Here is an 18,490-nt window from a genome sequence, read left to right as displayed (position 1 = left end):
AAACCTCTGGGGCAGAGTTATATGCATGTAGTTACTAGGGTTAACGACTTAATGACTGCAGATGTCACAGCTTGGGATTAAACCAAAGTTGACGCTATGTTCTCTGTGGATGACGCAACTGACATAAAACATGTGGTAATTGGAGGCCCTGGATGTAGTGATTTCTTGGCATGGAACTATACAAAGAGTGGTCAATTTTCCGTACGGTCAGCGTATCATTAGTGCATGAACATAAAGCGAGCGAAGTCTGGACGGCCAGAATCCTTGTCCTCAATACAACAACATAGAAGTTGGCTCTCGTTGTGGAATACAAATGCTCCAGGGAAGTCCAAAATCCACATGTGGCGCTTAATGAAAAATGGACTGGCAGTTGGTTCTGAGTTGCATCGGCGAAGAATTAAGCCTGCAGTGTTTTGTGCGGCATGTGGCAGAGAGGAAACACTATACCACCGCTTCTGGGCATGTCCGCACTCTGTGTTGTTCTGGAAGGTCTTGCGTGAGGAAAATGGGGCATCGGTGGCGATCCCACCGGAGATGGACGAGTCCCCAGTCGCGCTATCAAAATGGCTACAACAGTGGTTTGCGGAGGCGGGCGAGGATTCAAAGGAGTTAATGATCCAGGCGGTGTATAGTCTTTGGTTAGCGAGGAATGATGCACGTGATGGACGAAGGATTGCTGATGCTCGAGATGTTGCTGATTCGGTAACCAGGCTTGCTGAAGAATGGAGGCTAGTACATGGAAACAAGGTAAAAACTCCCACCCAACACTGACTGTGAGGTGGAAAACAATGGAGCAAGGATGGATAAAGGTCAATGCAGACGGAGCGCTGTCCAAGCATAACGATCGAGGCGGTGACGGTGTAGTTGCTCGAGACCACGACGGGTCGTTCAGAGCTACCGCATGCTTTACCTTTCCGGGCGTAACTAACCCAGAGCTAGCCGAGATTCTAGCTTGCAGGGAAGCTATCAAGCTGACGATGCAAATAGACGCTCCCCGGGTGCATGTGGAGGTGGACAACAAGAGCGTAGTGGCCATGCTTAATGACGGAAAGAAGAATTTTACAGCTGCTGGATCAATCATTGAGATAAGGAGTTGCTTCAATCAAAACAAGCTTCCAAGGTAACCTGTGTTCCACGAAGTGGGAATAAAGCTGCTCATGTTCTAGCTCGGGAGGGCGTGTGTTTAAATTTAAATACGGTTTGGCTGAATATGCCACCAGACTGTATTCTTTCTTGTGTTTTTGATGACATTCCGAACTTGTTTTAAGCAATAAACGGTGATGTGATTCAATAAAAAAGAAGTGGCAAAATATATCAATTGCAAAGTAGACAGTGGCAAATTGTCAAAGTCCCAAATAAGTGGTGGCAAGAAAAATCAAAATCCCCATAACGCCGATCCCCAGTCCCGCACATAACCGTCCCCGACGCGAAAAAAATAGGGCGCTCGATCCCCTCCCTCCCGCACTCGACACCTCTATTTTGTCGCTCCGCCTAGGGTTCCTCCTGTTAACCGCCGCCGCCGCCGCCGGTCCTCAGGTCCTCTGCTCCTCGACGAGCCCATCTCCGGCGACATGGCCAGCGGGTAGGCCTGCATTTTCCACCCCCGCTCCCACGGGCGCGACCCCTCCCTCGGCCGCATCCCCTCCGTCCCCGTTGTCCAGCAGCAGCTCCTGGCCCGATCCGGCCAGGGCCCCACTCCGGCGGACGGCGCCCCACTCCGGCGGACGGCGCCCCACTCCGGCGGACGGCGACCCCTTTCCCCCTCCCCTCCTACTGGCCGTGAGCCACCAAGGTGAGCAGCCCCTGCTGTGATTTCTTATATATGATGCGTTGCTTATATATGGCAGAAATAATTGTTGCCCTCTGGTTGCATAGAAGAAATATTGACATGATGCGTTGCTTATATATGCTACCATAAAAGCAATATCTAGATATTGTTTGTGCTACGTATTAATTCTTCCAATATTTTTGTATTGACATGATGAAAATAGATGAAAGCACAATGGGATAATGTGGGTCTTAGAACTTTTATTATAATGGTTGAGAGTGTTTTCCCTTGATGGTTAGCTCTAGGGTGTATGCTTTTGTTGGGAGGACCATGTAATAATTTACAGATTTTTTTCATTCAGTACTTCTTCTCAAGTACTCATATTATATGAGACAGTGATGCATGCATGATATTGGTATGCGAGACAATGATCTTCCTTATGTTTGATTATAACTGGAGCTTATTTCCACAGGATAGCTCAAAAGAGCTGGCCCAAGTCCCGAGCACACGATGCGCAATCCGCCGCCGCCGCCGCCGCCGCAGCCCAACATGGGAAATGTGCCGTTGCCTTTGCAGCCGCCGCCCGCCAGGGCAATCGAGCAGCTGCCTTCTTGGCAGCATCAGCAGCAGCAGCATCCGCTGCGCCCTTGGCAGTGTCCGCAGCAAGGCGGCGGGCATCCGCAGCCGCCTATGCAGTGGCCGCCGCAGCAGCCGCCGCCCGCCAGGGGATACTCGCCTTCGCCTTCGCATTCGCAACCGCTGCTGCCCAATGTATCCCAGAACCTCCACTTACGGTCTGTGCCTCAGCAGCAGGGCGACGAAGGCAGCGCAAGCAGGCCACATTCGGATCCGTGCAGCGCCTCAAATCTCGACCGGGGAAAACAGCCCCTACTTGATGATAAAACCAAGGTAAATATCTACACAGGTTAGATCATGATGTACTCCGTAGCAGTTCATGTGACGTATCAGGAGAATATCCTATTGATTATGTATTAGTTTTTTGGTGCTTGATTTTAGTTTCTTGGTCACCCTGCACAAATAACATGTTTGATAATGCTTGTCTGGTAGTTGCTGGGATACTCTCATACTTGATGATCTGCATTGGTGAGAGCATAGTCAACTATTATTTCTCCAAATTCGTCAACTACTAATTTGCCGTTTCTTTTTAAGTTCCAACTTTTAATGGCCTTCTGCAAATTCATTAAATCATTGTTTGAATTCTAAGTAAGGTTGCTCCATGTCGTTTGTTTTTATTTACCATGATGTGATAAACTACAATCAGTTACAAGTTCTATGCATCACCCCGCAGGATAGTGCGTATACGCTTTAGTGTTTCATTCTATACCAATAAGGGAAAAGTGGGCAGTTGGTTTAAGCTTTTATATGCTTTCTTTAACAATCACTTTATTCTCAGCTAATCTAACATTTCTATGTTTTCTGCGTGATTGTTCTTTTTCCATGACAGCATAACAATATGCTTGCCTTTTCTGTTTTTTGTATGTGATAAATGCTTCTGAATCTATCTGCTTTGCACATTTATTTGTTTCATTCTTTTCTCCCTTGTCGCAGTTGCAGGATAAGTGTGTATCGGTTAAATGCCTTTTACCGTTCATTTCTTGCTGAAAGTGTTTCCTGCTATATCAACTTGAAGAAAGTCTGGATAGTTTTTTGCTTTTTACATGCAAGACTTTACATTAGTACCGTGTAGATAAGGTGTAGATGTGAGGATGGTGAAGATTATCCTGCTATATCACCATCCATATTCTTAAACCTTTTATTCGTCCTGTAACTAAACCAAACCAAGCCAGTACATACAGTGATCTTGGTTGACATTATTAATATTTTGTTGTATTTTTCCTGTAACTAAACCAAACTATTAGATAAACCTTTGTTTCAATTCTCTTTGTGGAAAGCAGAATTACCAATTTAGGTCAAAACCTGTTTGGTTTTGTGGTTCTTTACTTTGTCTGAGGTCGGGTGAACAAGTAGTTGACCACAAATGCGACTACTTGAACAAAATAGTTGATTAGTTTTATTTCTTAGTTTTGTACTCCCTCCGTTCCAAAATAGATGACCCAACTTTATACTAAAGTTAGTATAAAGTTGAGTCATCTATTTTAGAACGGAGGGAGTAGCAGTGATGAGGAAATTCACTCAGTATGATCTTCCAGGTGTGTTTAGCTACGTTTGAGCTCCTATCCGTTTGCCATTGAGATTTCTTCTGTTGTTTTTATGATCTCTAGATTCAAGCATCAGTCTTCAAATCCTTTTTGTTGTTTAATCTTTCTTGATGGTCTAATATTTCTTGAAGAGAGTACTGATGCCATGTTGATATGTCTGCATCATCCGTGCTTTCCCATGTGGTTGGCATCTGACAGAAAGCATTAGGTTTCCGATCTCATATTTTCTGCTGTTTTTCTTGTCATGTTTGCGCTTAGCTCATATTCTACCTCATAGACGGAGTTGCAGTTTTTTTACTGGACTCAGATCTTAGGGGCGCGCAGCTGGTTTGTAGCGTCTGCCATTGTTCTGGAGTCAAATGGTCCAACCGAGTTTTTCCGTTTCACATATTTCTCTCTCTCTCAAAAAAAAATTTCGAAATCTTCTGGCTCTTCCTGCTGGCAATTGACGATCAGATATCCTACACTCTCAATGGACAATTGCATATGTGGACCAATAATCTCCGCTTATTATCTGATGCCTTGCATTAAAAATGATATATATGTCTCTTTCTTTTTTCCTGGCAAATAGGGTTGCAAATGCTATGATATACTACTTGTGCTTCTGATTAATCCATGAAGTACAAGTGATAAACATGGTTCAGTAAGAACGTACAAAAAAAATCTTGTCCTTTATATTTGTGTCTGTTCATGCAACTTGCTTGTTATTAAATCTCAAATCTGGCCTTAGCCACCTAGCACCTAGCAGTAGCACTTAATTCCAGCAAGCTAACATCTAGGAGGAGCTCCTTCTATTGCTAAGTTATATGAATTTTTGCAGGATCAGATGTGGCGCGAAGTGAATCCTCGTCTGTCTCTACCACTGTTCTTGGCTCAGAATGCTGGGAGTATTCAATTGCCGAGACTTTTAACTCGTGCAGGAGCTGCCAAGGGCAGTATTCCAGAAGGAACAATGATATATCCCTTCTCTGGACCAGGAAGATCAGTTTTTCGGGACTTGGTCTGGAAAGTCACTGAAAAACTGCTGAAAGATCCCCAGTGGGATGGGCAGTGGTCCTTTGATGATGTTGAGGTGGCGGATGAAAGATGTCAGCTTCTGGTTAGGGGGATCAGAGATGCTAGTTCTTCGATATCGAGTAGAGACACAGCAGCTCTGCGAAATCTGCGATGAGAGTTTGTTTCTTACTTTGACACCCCACCAAGAAAGTCCCCTCCTTTCTTTCCTACCTTCCTTCAGTTGCTGGACAATATCCCAGCTAACTATGATGATGATGAGGAGGCAAGGTCAGAGTACTTGATAAAAATCCGCAGTCATGCCATGTTTGCATCACTTCCCAAGTTATTTACGCTTTTATCAAGTTTTGCTGAAGCTTGCCGGACAAGCCCTGGAAAAATAATGAATAGGGAATTCCTGACTCTTCTAAGGGTTGAAACCCATTTATATAGCCAGAGTACTAGTATGACTGACTGGAAAAATAGCCAGTCCCATAGGTATGAAACCCATTTGAGCGAGAATAGTACTAGGATGGGTGACCTCCTAGGAAGTCCTCGTGAAAGGGTTTCATATCTAAGGGTTGTGATAGGCTTGGCGAGCCAACGTAAAAACTAGCCAGTCTTTTGGGTATAAAACCCATTTGGGCGAGAGTAGTACTAGGATGGGTGACCTCCTGGGAAGTCCTCGTGAAAGGGTTTCATATCTAGCCTACCCCAACTTGTTTGGGATAAAAGGCTTCGTAAGTAAGTAAGTAAGTAAGGGAATTCCTGACTCTTGTGAGACAAAAGAATCCTAAAATCCGTGAGTTTGAGCTTGAAGAAAGCTGGACGCGTAAGGTCCAATCCACTCCTCTTCTCAAAGAATTCCATGACAAAGGGGAAGAAGAAAAGATGCTGAAGAGAAAAGGCCGAATGGCTGTTGAGGAAAGTCAGCAGGGGCTTGCCAAGAAGGCGAAGACATGGAGTAAAGACGGAACCAAAGAAAAACAGAGTCTGAAGAGAAAAAGTCAAATGGCTGATGAGGGAAGTGGGGTTGACAAGTTGCAGCAGAGCTGGCATGCTTGGCTGGCGTCTAAAGGACCGGGGAAGCAATCTGCACGAATTCTGCAGGGTAGAGGGAGTAGACCTCCAGAATCTGAGAAAAAGACTATCACAGAGGATGAGGATCAAGAAGGCAGGGAGGGCTGGCTGTCTAAAGGACCGGGGAAGCAGCAGTCTGCACGAATTCTGCAGGGTAGAGGGAGTAGACCTCCAGAATCTGAAACAAAGACTATCACGGAGGATGAGAATGAGGATCAAGAAGGCAGGGATGGCTGGCTGGTTATGGACAATCTTCCTGATCTACTTTACGAGCTCAGGAACTTCTTTGTGCATGCCCCTGAGTTACTTGTTGACATTGAGAAGGTGCTTGAAATAGATGACATGACTGATATAGTCTATTTGATAGAGTTCTTTTTTCCATTCGCCTTGCCCAAACTTGTCGACTTAGTGAGGTTCTTCCGTCATATCACGCAGTAAGTGTTAAGTCTGATGATGCTGTTCTTTGTTGGTTTAATTCCTCACCACTATCTAATGTCTAACCTTGATTTCAGGTTCAACAAAATGTTCGAGACCTACGCTGAGAGATGATTTCTCCAGAGGGAGATGATTTTGCCAGAGGGAGATGATTTCTTCATAGGGACATGTCAGATCCGAGGATCCAAAGACATTGTCCTTTTGGTGTTGGAGAGGGACATTGGTGAACCTCTTCCTGGTGTTAAGTACTCCTCCGTCCCAAAATAAGTGTCTCAACCTTAGTACAACTTTGTACTAAAGTTAGTGCAAAGTTGAGACGCTTATTTTGGGACGGAGGGAGTATATAGAGGATAAAGACTTTTTGACTGCTGAGTTTAGTGCAGAAGAGACAGAATGTTATTTCAGATGAGAACAACAAAGCATCCGGACCTAATTGCCCCTGCTCTGCTGGATTCTGTAAGCACCTCTAGAGTATAGTAGAGGTGGTAATAGCGCAACTGCGTACTGATTTGCATGACTAATGGTAGCTTAATAAGTCCTAAATAAGTGCTCCTATAATACTGCCAGTAGTGTATTTATTTACTTTCGTTTTCATTATGATTCTAGCTGAACGACCAGTATTGCTCAAGTATTGCTCAAACATCACAATGCTAATTTTTTTCCACCAATGTCAGAACGCGCCTTTTAGTGATAGACTAGTTAAGATTTTAGTTACGAGTTGCATTTGATGCTCACTACGTGGTCTGCCATGTAGTTTGTTTCAGGAATTTTTTGAAACTGGTTTCTCTGTCTAAGTGACTCTTAACCAAGCAAAAGTATCAAATATAACACGTCGTACTTTTATTCAATGCAGACAAATGTTTTGGTGGCAGAGAAAGTTTGGGATTATTAATATTTGCTACCCTATTTCTGAAGAGGAAACATAAAATCATGACTGACAATTACACGACTGGGATGTTGACTGCCTCAATTGGAAGAGTAAGTTCAAGTTTCACTCAATTCCACGGGTACACGTTTCGCATGGATGAATATGCTTCTTATTTCCAAACATAACATTCTCTCATACTCTCTCATAACCAGTACATTCTACGGTTCTAAAACAGGAATACTAAATTCTTTAAATCAAGCTAGGGATCTTTTTTCTGGTTTATTTTTTTATTTTTTTCATAACTAAAACTGACTAATGGGAAGGTGCCACGTGCTATTAATGGGGTCTGGCGGGGTGCACGGTTCGGGTGGACATAACGATTTAGCATGAGATATGCGACATGCTGTTTGTTCTGCCCCATCTCGTACAGAAAATATTTTTCTATCTAAATAAATTACTGAAATTCCTTATCTCCTCTCCTCACGGACTCTTGAGCAGCCATTAGAGCTCGGTAAGAAGAACCAATTGGGTCCGTGGTCGTGGCCTACATGCCGTACAACAAGACGAATCCCAAACGTCGGACGTAAAACCCAGCCACTGTGTCGCGTCACGGCATCCGTTTCCTCCACGAGCTCCGCCATGGTGGACCCGATGGCGCGGCGATCTGGTTGCCTAGCTTCCCGCGCCGCCGCACGCCCATATCGGCCATGTGAAGTGCGTTGCCATCAGCTTGAACAAGGGAGCCAGGCGGGCGATGATGGCCATGCTATTGCCTGCGAAGATTGAGAGGAATGCATTGGTGCCCCTCAGCCGTCGCACGATATGGGAGTGTCTGACTACTGCGCAGCCGGAGCCTGCCACAGTCACGGTTGTGAGGTTGGGGTCTGCCACAGTCACGGTTGTGAGGTTGGGGTCGGAGCCTCGGAGGTGGTCTTGTAGACGATGATGTTGCCTGAGGTGAGCCGTGAGCCAGCGACCGCGCTGATGGAGAGACAGGTAGACGTCTGAGGAGAAGCTGACCATGAAGAAGATCACGCATGGAAGGCGTGCGTTTTGTATATAACAAGTGTGTAGCCGGCGGCCAAGAGGTAACCGGCCATGATCGATCAGAAAGAGTTAATTACACCTAGAGTACAGAAACTTGCGTGTCTGTCACAGATCCATACACAAACAAAAAAAAAACCCCATAAAAGTAGTACACCAACTCTCATGCGGTAATATTTTTGTTCGAAACGTGCCAACTGGGCTGCCATGTGGGAAGAAGGCACGCGGCTGGTCTGTGTAGTTTTGTGCATCCCCCCTTGTGTGGTGAAGTAATATGTAGATGGGGTCCCTGCGTTCAGATAAGTACAAGACGGTTCGACCCGGTGCTCAGAAACCCTTCTTAACCCCTGGCCTTCTTTCCCGACGCTGCCTCGACGCCGTTGGACGCCGCCGCCGTCCATCAACGCGGCATGGAGCCGCTCCTACGGGGGCTTGGGGAGTTTCCTCCTGAGTTGGGTTGCCCCTTTCTCCTAGGTTTTCACCGGGCTTAGTTTTTCATGATTTTGGTGGAAAGATTGATGTTTTGTTGCTGCTATTCATGCGATGAAGGGAATCTAGGCGTTTGATAGGACGTTTATTGTTGTTTCGTTGCTTTCTATGTTGGCTTGCCGGTGATGACAATTTGGGGGTTAGTTTAGGGTTAATATAGTTATTGGATTGAAGGAAGATGTGATTGTTATGATGGATGCTGTGATTGTTGCGATGTATGCCATGTGATTGTTGTGATGGATGCCCTGTGATCGGTGTGAATTGGTTTTCTTCAGATATTGCTCTGTACTTGCTGTCGAAATTCAGTTAGTGAATTTTGTCAAAATTCAGTTAAGTGAATGCTGTCGATAAATGTTGTAGTGAATTCAGTTAAGTGATGAAAAATGTTGTTAATTGGTTATTGTTGTACTACCTCCGTGCTGGTTTTGTTGGTCCCCATTGTATTCCGTGCTAGATTTTGACTATAAATTGAACTAACAAAATGTCACGCATGTTAACAAAAATTATATCATTGAAAATTATGTTCAAATATGAATCCAACAATATAATTTTTGTTGACATGCATTAATATTTTGTTAGTCAACTTTTTGGTCAAATTTTGGCACGGAATACAATGGGGACCAATAAACCAGGACAGAGGTAGTACTATATTCAAAAGGAATTCATTTACTGTAGTGTTTTGCATCATAGTCTAAACAAAAAGTTGTCTTTTTTTTGCAGTAACTTCAGGAGAAGAATCTCTCTTGTTCTCAGTAGCATTTGAGCACAATGGCATGTTCATTGGACAAGGAGTGAACAAATCATATATTGGCAACACTTATTGTGAATTTGACTATTGCCATGCTGACACTTGGACCTTAGATATGTTGAAGTTTTGCTTGGACAAGTTGGATTACTCCCATGGTTTTCCTCATCGGCAAGTGTACTGGTGCTTGCCAGGCAAGGAAATTGTAGATGGCCTTGTTTGTGTGGATACTGAAGAGGTAATTGCTGCTATGGTCAATGCAAGCAAAGAATGCAAGACACTTTTGTTGATAGTGGATGAGGAGAATAAGATCATAACTTTGTATGATGATGTGATCATAGATGGCTCCCCTCCACCAAGGGTAATTACTCCAAGGAAATTGCCAAGGTCTGCTGAAGGAGGAGAGGAAGAAGAGAATTGAGAAGCAAGAGAGGAAGAAGAGCAGGGAGAGGGAGATCATGGACATGAAGCATAGCAGGGAGAGGGAGAAGAACAAAGAGAGGATGAAGTTCAGGTAGAGGAAACAGAGCAAGGAGAGGGAGAGGGAGAGGATGTAGGAGAAGAAACTAACAGTGATTTTTATGAGTGAATATGATGTTGAAGTTCTAGATGATGATTTGTTTGTGGAGAATATGGATATATATGTCAATGATAATAATGGGAAGGAAGGGTACATTGAAGAAGAAGACCCTTTAGATGATGATGATCTCAACCTAAACAAAGATGAATTGTCAAAGTTGCAGTACACTTTCAAAGCCTACAATCCAGAAGTGGTTTTGAATAATCCAGTTTTCAGGGTTGGTTTGGTTTTGGTTACATGAAAGAGCTGAGAATGGCTTTGGATGCATACACTGTTAGGAATAGAGTGAAGATATATAAGCGAAGAAATAAATTTGAAAGCCTTAATGCAGTTTGCTTAAAAGGTTGTCCTTGGCAATCAAAAGCTTCAAAAGACAACAGGACTAGTAGCATTGTGATAAGGCAGTACAATGGCACTCACAAATGTCAGAAATCATTTGATTCCAAGTGTTTCACAGTTAAAATTCTTGCATTGAGGAATTCAGAGACAACCAGAAGATGGATTTGGGTACATTTGGTAGCAAAGTTCAAAGAGAGTTCAAACTGCTACCATACAAGATGAAATTGGGAAGGGCCAGGAAAGCAACTCTCAACATTATTCATGGGGATGAAGCAGAGCAATACAACATGTTGTGGGACTATGGGCAAGAACTCAAAAGAGCTAATCCTGGCAACAAATTCATAGTTTCCACTACCAAGGCTAAGGAGAAGGATGATGCATTGCCAAAGGATCACCTCTCCTCACTCTATTGGTCATATGATGCTTGCAAGAGAGCTCTCCTAAAGGGCTGCATGCCAATTATATTTGTGGATGGCCGCCACTTGAAAAGTAGGTACAAAGGTATATTGTTGATAGCTGTGGGAATTGACCCAATGATTGCATTTATCCAATAGCTATGAGAATGATAGAGGTTGAATCCACTTATGGGAATGATTTTTGTCAACATTGGAAAATGATCTGAACATTATCAACACAAGCCCATACACCATCATGAGTGACAAGCAGAAGGTATTGCAACTCATCCATTGCATTAATATGCATGCTTTATGTATGAATTGCATGGGCTATTTCATATGAACTGATGTGAAAATCCATTGCATATGCAGGGTTTGATAAATGTTGTTGAAAAAGTTTTCCTAGATGCAGAGCATAGGTTTTGTGTTAGGCACATATACCAAAACTTCCACAAGTTGTTCAAAGGTGAGACATTGAAGAATCAGTTGTAGGCCATTGCCAGATCCACAAACTTACCAAGATGGAATGAGAACAGAGAGAAAATGAGAGGCTTGCATTGATGCTTACAACTAGCTAGAGGGCAAGCCATCTAATCAATGGGTGAAAAATTTCTTCAGTGATTTTCCTAAATGTGATATTCTTCTGAACAACATGTCTGAAGTGTATAATAGGTAATGTCCTAACTGCATCTTTAAGTTGTAGTTTGCATGTGCATCTTTAAGTTGTAGTTTGCATTTGCATGTTCTAGTTGTTGTATCCAACTGCATCTTCTAGTGCTCTAATAGCATGTTTCACTTTCCATGACAGTTACATACTTGAAGCTAGAGAGCTCTGTATTGTGTCAATATTGGAGTGCATCCTTGCAAAGATATCACCGAGGCATGCAAGCAAACGGAGAGAAGCAGTTGAGAAATGGAAAGGAATAATTTGCCTAAAAAGTGGGAAGAAGTTAGAGAAAAATGCAGAATTTTCTACCAATTGTTTTCCAACAAATGCTAGCAATAGAATATTTCATGTGCAGTCTGAGCCCAAGACATACATTGTTGACACCATAGGAAGGACTTGTAAGTGCAAAAGGGATTGCCTTGCAGTCATGCAATTGTAGTGTGTAGGGCTGTAATAATTGACCCTGAAGACCTGGTTCACAAATGCTATATATAGTAGAGTCATATTTGCAAGCATATGGATACTTTATCATGCCCTTAAGAGATAGGGCCCACTGGGAGAATATGGATGGAACATATATTCACCCACCAGTTTTCACAAAACAGATGTGCAGGCCACCTAAGAATAGGAGAAAACTCCTGAAGAGAAAAAGAAGGATGGAACATTGTATCTGAATAAGAAAAGGGGTGGCTATGCATTGTTCAGTTCGTGGCAAAGATGACCACAATAGCAGGGGGCATGAGAAATATATGCAGAGGGAACAAGTGGAACAACAAGACGAGGAAGAAGAGGATGAATTTGCATGTGAAGCTATTCTGCATGTCATTGGTATATTTTGAATGTTGCTCTATTAAACATTGTTGCTTTTCTGCATGTTGTTGTATTGAATATTTTTGCTTTTCTGAATGTTGTTGTAGGCCATTTTGCATTGCAGACTGAACCCTAGCTTGGACCCAATTAATGACAGGACAAGCATGGTTTACAAGATGGGATAGGAGGTAAGAGAGAGATACAAGTTTTTCTGAGTGTATAAAATATTTGTAAATGCTGAATGGCACACCTGGTTTGTAGGAGAGACCATATGTTACAAATATCAGACCACCTAGACCACTGCCAGAGGAGTCAAGCTTTGTAGCTGCAGCTTGGGATTTGATCCTTCAAAGGACGAGGCAAACAACTGCAACAACTGCTGGTAGAAGGGCAAGCAAAGGTAAAAGAAGGGCAACAATAGCAGTTCAAACAAATGCAGGTACATTAAATGAATCTTGCAACAATTCAATGAGTACTCTAATTGAATCTTGCATGCCCCTTAAATTTACATTGTCTGAATCTTACACCAACTGAATTTTGCAGATGAGGTAGGTACCAGTTCAAGTGCAGGTAGAGTAGCGAAGAAAGCAAGAGGTGGAAGAGCTGGGAGGAGTGCAAGAGGAGTAGGACCAGAAGCAACTGCAAGAGGAGTAGGACCAGAAGCAGCTAGAAGAGGAGCTGGGGAAGGAGGAAGAATAGTTGAAGGTTATCCTCTATGGCAACTGATGTTTGGACATGATGGAGCAAGGAATGCAATCCCAGACCTGAATGAAGAGATTCCAATGACACAGAATGCTCCTAGGACTCCATAACATTAGTTCATGTATGCCATGCTCCATTAACTGCAAAAAATGTCACTGTTCATGTATGAACTAGAACAACAACTTTTGTTATGCATGACCTTAATCTTGGCCATGATGGATCTTTTAATATTATGCATGTATGACCTTAATTTGGTGAACTAGATGCTTGTTTGAACTGCTGCAATAACAACATATGTCAGTATGATCACAGCCTCACATTTTCATACAACCAACATTGCATTTGCATTTGTAGTACAAATATATGCATCAAACTAGGAACCCCACATTTTCATACTGTCAAGTTTGCATTTGCATTTCTCGTACAAATATATGCAAAAGATATTGAGGACAAATATGGTACTAGTATTCTCTATTTTCACTTCAAATATTGCAGAAAATATGCTCCAAAAAATTTGGGTGATACTGGGACTCGAACTAGGACCTGATTTTTGTGTCAGCGCGGTCTTTCTAGTAGGCTATGAGAGGATATCAAGCATATGATGTCAACCTACTAATTTGTATATTCTGCTGATCATCAATAGTCGTTCGATTAGAAATCGACGCACATTGCATCGTCTGCCACCTCCAACCAAACAGGACGACGCTGTACTCTGGTGGGCCATCGTCGCTTCCCGCCTTCGCCTCTTCTGTTGGAAATATGCCTAGGCAATAATAAAATGGTTATTATCATATTTCTTGTTCATAATAAATGTTTATTATTCATGCTAGAATTTTATTGTTTGGAAACTTAAATACTTGTGTGAATACATAAACAAGACAATGTCCCTAGTGAGCCTCTCCCAGACTAGCTTGTTGATCAAAGATGGTTATGATTTCCTGACCATAAACATGAGTTGTCATTTGATAACGGGATCACATCATTAGAAGAATGATGTGATGGACTAGGCCCAATCGTAAGCTTAGCATCAGATCGTTTAAGTTATTTGCTATAACTTTCTTCATGTCAATTATTTGTTCCTTTAACCATCAGATCATGCCACTCCCGGATACCGAAGGAATGATTTGTGTGCTATCAAACGTCACTTCACAACTGGGTGATCATAAAGGTGCTCTACAGGTATCTCCGAAGGTCTCTCTTGGGTTGCATGGGTTGAGACTGAGATTTGTTGCTCCGTGTGATAGAGAGATATCTCTGGGCCCACTCGATAATACAACATCACAAGAAGCTTTAGGTGACTAATGAGTGTAGTCACGAGATTTTGTATTACGGGAATGCATAAAGAGATTTACCGGTAACGATATTGAACTAGGTATGGAGATAATGATGATTGTATCTCGGACAAGTAACATATCGCTAGACAAAGGGAATTGCATACGAGATTGACTGAATCCTTGACATCGTGGTTCAATCGATAAAGATCTTCGTTGAATATGTAGGAACCAATATGGGAATCCAGGTCCCGCTATTGTTTATTGACAGGAGAGGTGTCTTAGTTCAACGTGGCAATCGGGTCGGGTTTGGTCGGGTCGACCTCTACCAGACCCATGCCCTATAATTAAATGGGCCTACCCCTACGACCACACCCCTACCCATGGGCATAGGAGCAGACCCACGCCCATACCCATCGGGTAACCCGACCCACTGTGTTACCCATCGGGTTGCTGTACAATACATAAAACCTATAAAATAAATGTAGTACACTTCATACAGGCATGTTGGAACCAAATGGATTGCCACCTATTAGTCTTATAATGCCCCCATTCCCCAGTTTCTCATAGCTATGCAAGGTGATACTAAACTGCTGCGTGAAGTGATGCAGCAGCCAATGCTTACTGCCTCCTGTTGTGTCGTGCGGTGTGTCTATTTACAGAATGGGCCGATGGCTCAACATGTATTCGGGCCCTAATGCTCAAAACCTATAAATGGATCAATGGCCTAGCATTGACAAACATGTGTACTAGCTGTACATGTGTGGTGAAAAAATAGCAGTGTTTTGTTGGGGCAGTCACGGGCAAAAAAGTTGGGCTATCGATTGGGCGTTGACCTTCGAGGATTTGAGTACTGGACTGGAACATATCACTATATGTCTAGGAATTTAGTATTGCAAAGCCCATGTCAGATAATTGGGTGACCCATTGGGTAACCCATGGGCATAAACTTGTGCCCATACCCTACCCATGACTAATCGGGTTACCCATGGGCAAAGATGACAACCCATACCCTACTCATTTGGGTCGGGTGCCCATGGGCGGTCGAACCCATGGGTCGGATTGCTAGGTTGAGTCTCACTGTCTACATGATTCTCGACCTGTAGGGTCGCACGCTTAATGCTCGGTAGCGCTAGGTTAGTAATGAGATATTAACGTTGGTGACCGAAGGTTGTTTGGAGTCCCGAATGAGATCCCGGATGTCACGAGGAGCTCCGGAATGGTCCGAAGGTAAAGATTTATATATGGAAAATTATTATCGAGGTTCTAGAAAATGTTCGAGATTAATTGGTATTGTACCAGGAAGGTTCTAGAAGGTTCTAGATTGGGGACCACCTGCAGGGGGGATACTCATGAATGTGGGCAGTGAGGCAAGGCCCCACAACCCTGTTCTAGGCTCACCAAGATGCCCCTATTGGGAAACGTGGTAGAAAGCAAAAAAAATTGCACCTATGATCACCCAAGAACAATATGAAGATGCATATCTGGTTGTGATCAAAGACCGTTACCAACTCCGGAGTGTAGTGGAAGTAGATGAGTCGGTGTAGATCGTACTTGAAGTCGTTGGAACTTTGCTGACAATCCCGCGAACCGCCCCCGAACGATCCCTCGAACGGAAGACCGAAAGCACGACCTCTCTACTTGGTTGCAAGCGTACGGTCTTCACGATTTGGCAGCGCTTTGCCGTCCAGAGATAATCGACGTCGGAGAATTAAGGGAGAAGATTAGAACCACACTGGGCTTCTACTTATGAGGATTAGAGGTGGCTAGGGCTAGCTCTAATTAGTCAAGTAGGACCAACTAGAACTAATACTAGATCAACTAGAGGAGACTCCAAAACTTGTGTTACAATAGGGAGAAATCCTCTAGTATGTATAGGTTAAGAGGGGATGAGAGGTAGCCACCAAGGAGGGAAAGTCCCTTTTTGGTGCGCCGGCTAAGGGGGAGGACTCCTCCCCTAGTCCAATTCACCCCCCTATATGGAAAGGGGGGCGCCACTTCCTACTTGGGCCTTGTGGCCCAAGTTGCCTTCCGCCTCTTGACCTTTTTAGGCCTGTTGATATTTAAATTAAATATAAAATGCCTTAATTTTTTAGAGCATTATATATATAATTTAGCATCACCTAAAACATTTTCCACCTACATATAATTCATTGATAATACCCGATATTCATCGAAACCCTTCCGGTGACCGCGAAACGCTTCCGGAACCTCTCGAAACTATTACAGATATTAATGAAACAATTCCACGAATAAATTCCCATCACCCTCGTGCCACTAAACATAGCAGATAATGATTACCTTAAGCTTGTGACCCCGTAGTTTGGTAAACCATACACATGAACGAAACTCCTCCGTTCAATGACCGATAGCGGAACCGTGGACATCCATATCGGTCCCTATGGTTGCACGAATGACATTCGAGTGAACCTTTGGTTATCATGTGATGTTCCCTTTGCTTCGCAATACTTTACAAAACCCGGTGTGCATCGGTATCCTCCCGAGTCACCACCATGCTCACTATACCGTTCGGTCCATTTAAATTGACGAAAATAGGTTCCAGGTCAGGAGCATGGGCTAGCAGAGTGGATGTCGTTCTTTTTTTCATTTTTTTCATCCGTATTCAGATCCTGCTCTTCTGTATGATGATTGCTATGTATTGATGAACTGTTGTATTCATGTTGTAGCCTATGGCGAGTGTAAGCCTTTACCTTGTATTCTCATCTATTCGGTACATGGTATGTTGCTCTGATACCAACTTGTAGTGCCCAAGATGCAATTCTATCCCAATCACGATGCTCCAGAAGACTTCCAGCTTTTTGTTGTCGCCGTGTGATTTGTTTTGTCTGTGGCATTCTTCTTAGCATCTTTTGCATTGCATCATGTCATCATGCCACCAATTTCACAAACTAACTAAAACTCACATAAATAAATCATATGGATCTTCGATCCATTTAAATTGAGGGAAATACGTTCCAGGTCGGGAGCCCGGGCTAGCAGGGTGGATGTCGTTCTTTTTTTCGTTTGATTCCATCCGTAGTCAGATGCTGCTCTTCTGTATGATGATTGCTATGTATTGATGAACTGTTGTATTCATGATGTAGCTTGTGGCGAGTGTAAGCCTTTATCTTGTATTCTCATCTATTCAGTACATGGTATGTTGTAATGATATCCACCTTGCTATGCGCTTGAAATTTGGTTGTGCCCCAATCATGAATTCATCACGTGATTGGGATAGAATCGCATCTTGGACGCTATAGAAGGCCACCAGGGCTGAAGATGGAATGTATAAATGCACCTGTGCTGCGGAGGTAGCATATATTTTGAAGAGAGTCACGGAGGACAAGGCTGCCTGCCGCGCAGAAATGGAGAAGGCTACAAAGGCCGGGAAAGGCAAAGGGAACACTGGGAACGGGAGATCTTCCCAGGGAGGCAGCAAGGCGCAAGCCAGAGAGGATACTGCCGGGGAAGAGCTTGCCGGGATAACTTTGTCGGGCTAGACGCTCTAGCCAAGGCGGCCACAGAGCTCCAAGAGGGAAGGAGGAGAGGGAGGAGGGCGCCGCAGCGGCCCTTGAAGAGGAGGAGTGGCTTGTGGCAGGACCGCAAGCCCCCGCACCGGATCCAGACCAGCGCACCCGCAGGCGCGCCGCAGTCCGAGGAGCGGCGACCTCCAGCCCAGCGCCACCCACCAAGAAGGTGAAGAAGACCTCCACCAATACTACCAAGGCCAAGGGAGCGTGTCGCCAATCCCCTCGTCTTGCTCGGGCTAGGGCATCTTCTGCCAAACGACCGGTTGTCACATCCCTAGCTTCTGGTATTGCACTAGGCTAGCTTCATGTGTGCATCATATTTAAATTTTGCTTAATTTTGAAATGGGGATGTTCAAACCCTAGCACCACTTAAATCAACTAGGTTCAACTAAAATTTGCATTCAATGAAACCAAAATGATCCTTATTGATATTTGGTATTTTTGGCAAGGGCTTTGTTCCAAACCAAAAATAATGAACATTTTTAAGGAATTATTTTGGGCACTGAATTTAAATCAATATTGTATTTGGATTTGGTTTTATATTCTTAATATGTGGAATATAATTTCAGATAACTCTGAAATAATTTATGTGCC

At 43.5% G+C, this 18,490-nt stretch overlaps 2 protein-coding genes, 1 non-coding gene and 2 pseudogenes across 6 annotated transcripts; all 5 read left to right on the top strand.

Moving 5' to 3' along the window:
- The first annotated feature begins 1,418 nt into the window (after positions 1-1,418).
- Positions 1,419-5,547, top strand: LOC119322842 (homeobox protein Hox-A4-like). Of its 2 annotated transcripts, none has more exons than XM_037596378.1 (3): positions 1,419-1,792; positions 2,246-2,677; positions 4,769-5,547. In XM_037596378.1, the coding sequence occupies exons 2-3, from the start codon at positions 2,279-2,281 to the stop codon at positions 5,117-5,119; spliced, it is 750 nt and encodes a 249-aa protein (XP_037452275.1). In that variant the 5' UTR covers positions 1,419-1,792; positions 2,246-2,278; the 3' UTR covers positions 5,120-5,547. The 2 variants fall into 2 exon arrangements, with proteins under 2 accessions (XP_037452275.1, XP_037452274.1); XM_037596377.1 differs by having other exon boundaries at positions 1,420-1,792; positions 2,241-2,677.
- LOC119327158 lies at positions 3,071-3,184 on the top strand (annotated as a pseudogene).
- LOC119327159 lies at positions 3,337-3,465 on the top strand (annotated as a pseudogene).
- LOC119327038 lies at positions 4,386-4,473 on the top strand. The gene has a single exon (XR_005158366.1). It is a non-coding gene; the product is annotated as a small nucleolar RNA R16 (small nucleolar RNA).
- A 21-nt stretch (positions 5,548-5,568) lies between the features above and the next one.
- LOC119322841 lies at positions 5,569-13,315 on the top strand. Of its 3 annotated transcripts, XR_005155881.1 has the most exons (10): positions 5,569-6,455; positions 6,534-6,912; positions 7,310-7,434; positions 9,578-9,840; positions 9,944-11,190; positions 11,289-11,588; positions 11,725-12,411; positions 12,501-12,581; positions 12,655-12,832; positions 12,937-13,315. XR_005155881.1 is itself a non-coding variant. In XM_037596376.1 (2 exons), the coding sequence occupies exons 1-2, from the start codon at positions 5,833-5,835 to the stop codon at positions 6,568-6,570; spliced, it is 660 nt and encodes a 219-aa protein (XP_037452273.1). In that variant the 5' UTR covers positions 5,569-5,832; the 3' UTR covers positions 6,571-7,014. The 3 variants fall into 3 exon arrangements, 1 of the variants encoding a protein (XP_037452273.1); XR_005155880.1 differs by having other exon boundaries at positions 9,578-11,190; XM_037596376.1 differs by lacking the exons at positions 7,310-7,434; positions 9,578-9,840; positions 9,944-11,190; ... (3 more) ...; positions 12,655-12,832; positions 12,937-13,315 and having other exon boundaries at positions 6,534-7,014.
- Positions 13,316-18,490: the final 5,175 nt, after the last annotated feature.

The sequence above is a fragment of the Triticum dicoccoides genome, chromosome 6B, assembly GCF_002162155.2.
Source record: "Triticum dicoccoides isolate Atlit2015 ecotype Zavitan chromosome 6B, WEW_v2.0, whole genome shotgun sequence".
Taxonomy (NCBI): Eukaryota; Viridiplantae; Streptophyta; class Magnoliopsida; order Poales; family Poaceae; genus Triticum; species Triticum dicoccoides.
The sequence above is the reverse complement of the archived record's forward strand: the minus strand, read 5'-3'. Positions and strand labels throughout refer to the sequence as shown.

Bases quoted from the DNA above. Each gene is read 5' to 3' on its own strand.
- LOC119322842 (XM_037596378.1), top strand. From the start codon at position 2,279: ATGCGCAATCCGCCGCCGCCGCCGCCGCCGCAGCCCAACATGGGAAAT. The intron at 2,678-4,768 runs GTAAATATCTAC...GAATTTTTGCAG, and splicing joins TACTTGATGATAAAACCAAG to GATCAGATGTGGCGCGAAGT.
- LOC119322841 (XM_037596376.1), top strand. From the start codon at position 5,833: ATGCTGAAGAGAAAAGGCCGAATGGCTGTTGAGGAAAGTCAGCAGGGG. The intron at 6,456-6,533 runs GTAAGTGTTAAG...CCTTGATTTCAG, and splicing joins TTCTTCCGTCATATCACGCA to GTTCAACAAAATGTTCGAGA.